The sequence below is a fragment of the Parasteatoda tepidariorum genome, chromosome 9 (assembly GCF_043381705.1).
Source record: "Parasteatoda tepidariorum isolate YZ-2023 chromosome 9, CAS_Ptep_4.0, whole genome shotgun sequence".
Taxonomy (NCBI): domain Eukaryota; kingdom Metazoa; phylum Arthropoda; class Arachnida; order Araneae; family Theridiidae; genus Parasteatoda; species Parasteatoda tepidariorum.
The window spans coordinates 48,676,969-48,683,064 of record NC_092212.1 but is presented as its reverse complement, the minus strand read 5'-3'; the positions used below and the strand labels follow the sequence as shown (position 1 = coordinate 48,683,064).

Below are 6,096 nucleotides of genomic sequence, written 5' to 3'. Positions count from 1 at the left end.
TTTTGTATTTTTTGACAAGAGAGAGCATTCTCACCAAACGAGATTTCTTCCGAAATTCAATGTTTTGTTTATGCAGGGTTTTTCCATTGCAATTTCTCTTATTTAAATTTTTAATAGACTTAATTATAGCCAAAATTTTAACCTTTTTAAAGAGATATCAGTTTTAGAAATTTTATCTTAAGATTTTATACTATAGCACATTTCTAATAGGTTTAACGAATTACATGACATTTATTTGAATTCAAATTTATTTTAATGACTTTATTAAAATAATTATATAAAATATTAAGTATTTACTAAAAAGATGTATTTTTTTTTTAAAAAAAAGTTGTGATATGGATTTGAATGATTGTTTTGAATTCTTAAAATTTTGTGCATTTGCAATGTACCTAAGTTAGTAGCGAACGAAGCGAGCTTGGTTTGCGAAGCAAACCATATAAGATTGCGTAGCAATTTTCGGAGGTTGGCGAGCGTTAGCGAGCAGGGGCCGCAGCCCACTAGTAACTTTATAATTATATAGTGTAGTTTTTATTACACACTGGTGTAAGAAATTAAGAAAATTAGCAGACTTGGTCGATTATCTCTAGAACTACTGGTCCGATTTTAATGAAATTTAATGTGTACATACATTGATACAATACAAAACAAATAACCATTCAAAAATTGAACTGCGCAAGCATGATCATGCGTAACACTCGTTGGAGTCGGAAGGTATGAAACAGCAGTTGCAGAACAAACAACAACAGAAAATGGGTTAATAGGGGGTATGGTCCCCCCCTTACAGAGATACAGGCCTTGTAGCATGATTCATACTTGAAATAAGGCAGTTTATCATTTCCGGTGGCAATCGGTTACAACGTGGTTTTCATTCTCTGAATGGTTCTTGGAGGGGGGTAGCGAGTTGCAATTGCACTCCAGAGCAATTCTCTCTCTAGAAATTCATAAACAAGAATAGCTCTAAGTAAGTGGCCTCGCATTATCGTCCATAAAAATGAACTCAGGGCCTGAAAAAGCGAACATATGGCTCAAAGACCTCATTCCTATACCTTACACCGGTCACAGAGCCTCTTTCAAAGACATGGAGAGGTGTGCGGCCATCCAACACGATGCCTGCCCAGATCATTAAACCTGCTCCGCCATAATGGTAGATTTCGCGAACATTGGAGGGTAGGTAGCGGAATGTAGGTAGGTCTCCATATGAACTTACGGCGAGAGTCGGTGTTTAGTCCTAACCGGGACTCATCAGTGAAGAGAACGGTCGTCCATTGATCCATACTCTAATCTCCATGCTCTCTGCACCATGCTGAACGAACTCTCCTGTTCGTAGAAGTGTGCGGGACGCAAACAGCAGGTCTTCTTGCAAACAACCCTCTCTCATGAAGTCGTTAGGAAACAGTCACCCTTGATACACGGGTTTCAGTGGCTGCATGCAAGTTACGAAAGAGCTGAGAAGCTGTAGCACTTCTGTTATTCCTCGCTATAATGGACAAATGGCGATCTTCTCTGGCCGTCGTGGCTCTTGGACGATCTTGCCCAGGCTTTCCGGTATTCTGGAATTGTTTCCATAAGTTACATACGACGCTGGGTGTACAATTGATTTCTCTACAAATCTGGACCTGAGATGGGCCTGCTTCTAGCCTACCTACAATTCGCCACCTCATTCCATCTTCTAAATGTTGAAGGTTAAGGTCCATCTTCTAAATGTTGAAGATTTAACCTATTACTGCAAAATATCACAAGAAATTCGCCGAGGTGTGCTAGCGAATGAAATGCTTCTTAACTTACGCGCACTTATAAAGCCTGTTTCTTTACTGGCTCCGCCTACACACCCGTGTCCGCTTACGTACAAGATGTATTTGATGTACAAGATTTGCATTTTTGTCTCGAAGCTGTGGTTTTACATTCAGTTCAGTGCTTTTCAAGAAATTCATTGAAATATGCAAATTCATTTAATATATTTCATCAGTGTATACAATTTTGGAATATGAATTATGTATGATAATTGCGAAATTACAAATGGCTAGAGAAAAATAAGATGTGACTAAAGTTAATAAATTTGGCCAGATTGTTTAAATTGGTTAGTTTCTAAGTAAAAAAAATTAGGAATACATTTCAAATTAAAAACAAACACTTGGAAATGATTAATGATATAAAATTTATCAAAAAACTCGTTGTATAAAAAACAGAAAAAATTATCTATAAAAGCTAAGTAACTCAAGTATTATTTCTTAATTAAATTTGAAATATTTTTTCTAAAAATTAACTGGTCACAAAATAAACTTTGGAATAAGAGGGAGGAAAATGGATAGTAGCAGAATTCGGTAATAAATTTTAATGTAGTATTTCTCTATTTCTGAGTAAATACTGCCTTGAGTGACATTATAAAACTTTTGTTCCTTGTTTTACTGCTTCACAACAGTACAGGAAATGAAGTAAAATTATATTGCAGAATTATTCTACTACCAGCTAAATCCCCTTGCTTACTCCAAAAATAAAACACAACGTAAGATAATACCAGAAAATACAAAATCTAATATTATATGACATCAAAACCAATGCAAAATAATGTTATGGTAATATTAGTTTGTTTAGAATCTAATGTTACATAATGCAGAGAAAACAATGGCCTTTCGTATCCTTCTAATCTTAGAAAAGTGTGCAAGATAACGTTAGATTTAATTGGTTTTCTGATGTTATCTAATATAAGGTGCTACTTGGAAACATTTAAAGTTTGAGTGAAATACAATTTCTAGTACATTGTATGGAATTAAAGCAGAACTCTTTAAAAGAAACTGAACATTTATGAAACTTTTTTCAGAACTTAAGAGCAAGAAAAATTGTTTAACTGAACCTTAATGTACTTGTTTAAATCATGCATTTCAGCGTTTTAAATAAACTTAATTTTATGAAAACTGAAATAGCAAAAAGTAACATTTTCTACCACCTTACCCACTAATATTTGAAGTTTGAGTGAAATACAATTTCCAGTGGTATTAAATTAAAACCAACTGAATATTTATTAAATTTTTATCAGAATTTTATCAGGAATTTTTTTTACTGAACTTTAATATATCTCTCTTAATCGTGCATTTTACATTAAATTAAATTATTTCATACACTGAAGATTTTAAAAATTAACAGGCAACCTATTTCAACTAATTATTTGTTATAAATTGGGCTTAGTTGTCAAGTTATAGCTAATGATTCCATTATTAAGTTTCATAGTATCCCCTTTACTTACATTAAAAAGAACAAATTGGAAAAATATCTGACCAGAATGTTTAAAGTCAGATTAAAATAGGCAACAAGTTTTTTGTTGCATTTAAACAAGTATTTGATCTTATCTAATTCGTCCGTAGAGGTTTCAAATCTGGAATCATTTTTGTTTCGTAACGCTACTGTTTTTTTTAATGATTTTTTTTTGTCTGAATGTACAAGTTTATAAAAACGTATAGGTGTATATACATACATATAAACTTGTCTCCGTTTTTAAAATATAATAAAGACACAAAACAAATGATGACCAGAATGTATTGCATCATAAGCTATAATGTATAATTATTTGCTTGTTACTACCACTCCCTATGTAGCAGAGATTAGGGATCACTTAATATTCACTCGAAGGAATTTTAAACAATCCTGTTTAGGAAAATATTATTAAATTGCATAAAAACTGCTGCTTGTTCAGAAGAACAGATTGCAGATTTGAAATTAACGACGCGAAAATATCTAAGATCCGTTCATAAATATCCTGCGAAACAAAACAAAACATTTGTTCCCCAGTGTTATATGTAACTTAAATATTATTTGATTCATTTAAAAAAAACTCATTTTACATCAAATTAATAGTAAGTGGGAAAAAATGTGATTTCAAAGTCATGGATAATTTAAATTCTGATTGATATTTCTATTAAGCATCGTAAATGTGAAATTTTTTTTAAACAAAAACAATTATGCACATTCATCTATTTCATACGGAAGATTTAAATCATCCTGAATAGAATATATTTAATTATTTTTAAAAAAATTATTTTTTTCAAACCTATCAAGAAAGTAAAATAACATTACATACAATACGATTGATGATCACAATCTTTATTTTATGATTTAAGTATAGTTGCCAACATTGATGATTTTGTCAAGCATTTATTAAATAATATTTTTGGCAAAAGTCTTAAAAATATAAAACTACTCCATGCAAAATAAAAATTTCTTCAAAAAAAATTCCTTCCAAAAATTACATTTTACGATTCAACTGACAGTGCATTAACTGCGGGAAGCTCAGTAAATGAGTTAATAGTAAAAAGGGTTTCAAGTTAATAATAAGTGAGTCGTTATTTTTGTTCAATTTGAGGTTAAACGATCGTTTTTTATTTACTTTCTTATGATTTTAATAATTATGGTTGTATTTCGATGTTTCTTCAAATTATCGTTAGAATCCTTTCAGCACCACCGGGACATATATGTCCCACAGACGTAAACATCACTGAGACATACGTGTCCCATTTAAAAAATCTGGTAGGACACATGTATCCCATCCAAACCTAAAACTAACTTTTTTATTTTATTCTGGCAGAATATTGAAGTTTTGCCTTATTTTTGATATATTAAAGTCGTAAATTGTCTTTTTATTAGAAAAGATAAACTAGTTTTGATAGGGCTTAAAACATCACCCAAATTCATAACCTTTTGCTAATATTAGGTTCATTCAATCAAAAACTCTTAAGAGCATCGGACTCAGGAGTGAAAGCGAGACGGAAAAGAGGAAAGGCTGGTAGTAAAACCTTTTCAGTTATAGTTAGTTCTTGGGAGGAGTTTACTTATTCTTTTTTTAAATTATTCAACAATATCTACCTTATCTTGGAAAAGAAGCAGTTTAATATATATGCTAAAATTGTAAAAGAAATCTTGATAGTTACAGATATTTTATTTTTTTCGAAGAAAGAAAGGCTGGGATGAAATGTCAGTTTTTTCTCTTTTCCGTCTTGCCATATAAAGGCTTTCAGCCATGATCGGATTTCTACCTTTTTTCCAAAATGACATAAATGACATAACAATAAATAATTTTAAAAAATACTTTATAAGTCTTTTTTATTTCCTAAAGTAGTATCCATCTGTGGCATCCATCCTCCAAACGCTTTTTCAAGCTCAGCAGCAGCTAACAATGTTAGCATATCATTTCCTTTCTTACCAACAATTTGTATTCCTAGAGGCAAACCATGCTTGTCGAATCCTATTGGACACTGAGTTACTGGCAGCCCTAATATATTGAATATACCTGTAAAACTAGAACCTCCATAGCAAACAAGTGATTCATTATGGTACGGAGCTGTATGCGGAAACGTTGGAAACAAAAACAGAGAATTTTCGTCCAGCAATCTTTCAAATTCATTCTCCAATTCCCTGTTCCAATTATCACATTGAGATATAAGATTTATGTCGTCGGATGAAATCCATTTTCCAAAACAGGCAGGTAGAATGAAATAAAATGTGAACTGACATTTTCTACATAGCAGTTTAATCAATTCATGCATTCCATTTAAATTCTTTATTTTTCCTTCTGTTACAATTTCTACTACGTTGGGAACACGGCCATAGTAAGAATTTAGTATTATTGCCATTGATTGGTTTATAAGTGGTACTTTGATTTCTTTCACTTTCGTGCCATATTTTGTGTTGAAATGCAATGCCGCCTGCAAGGGAATTTGCAAACTTGTAAGAAAAAAGCTTTAGATTAAATATTATCAAAAGATACATAATAAAATATTTTGAGATTTTGTTTTTTAAATAAATTAAAAAAAGATATTGTCATGAATGATTATGATTTATCAAAAATTATGGAAATGTTAACTAAGCATAAATGAAATTTATACAAGGTATGAATTAGATACCATGAGAAAAAAATGAATACGATATTATAAAAAATATCGCATAGTATGTCTAACATAATTCAAAACATAACTTATTAGTGTTCAATTTAAGTTAATTAAAAATTCGGCATAAAATCTAATATATATAATTCTCTTACGTGGCTCCCAAATTTTGGCTGTATTTCTTTTCCGCCGGTGGCAACGTTTGCTTTGTTTTGTTTACGTT

General features: G+C 31.4%; 1 protein-coding gene across 4 annotated transcripts in view; it reads right to left on the bottom strand.

Annotated features, from left to right (window-relative positions):
- LOC107450964 (fatty-acid amide hydrolase 2-A-like) overlaps window positions 1-6,096 on the bottom strand; it is a 120,850-nt gene that overhangs the window by 88,222 nt on the left and 26,532 nt on the right. For 2 of the 4 annotated variants that reach the window (XM_043055392.2, XM_043055391.2), the window contains exon 8: window positions 5,075-5,693. The exons of the other annotated variants lie outside the window; for them this stretch is intronic. In XM_043055392.2, the coding sequence (XP_042911326.1) occupies window positions 5,079-5,693 (615 nt within the window). In that variant the 3' untranslated portion in view covers window positions 5,075-5,078. Of the gene's footprint in view, window positions 1-5,074; window positions 5,694-6,096 lie in introns of those variants that run through there. 4 annotated transcript variants of the gene reach the window in all.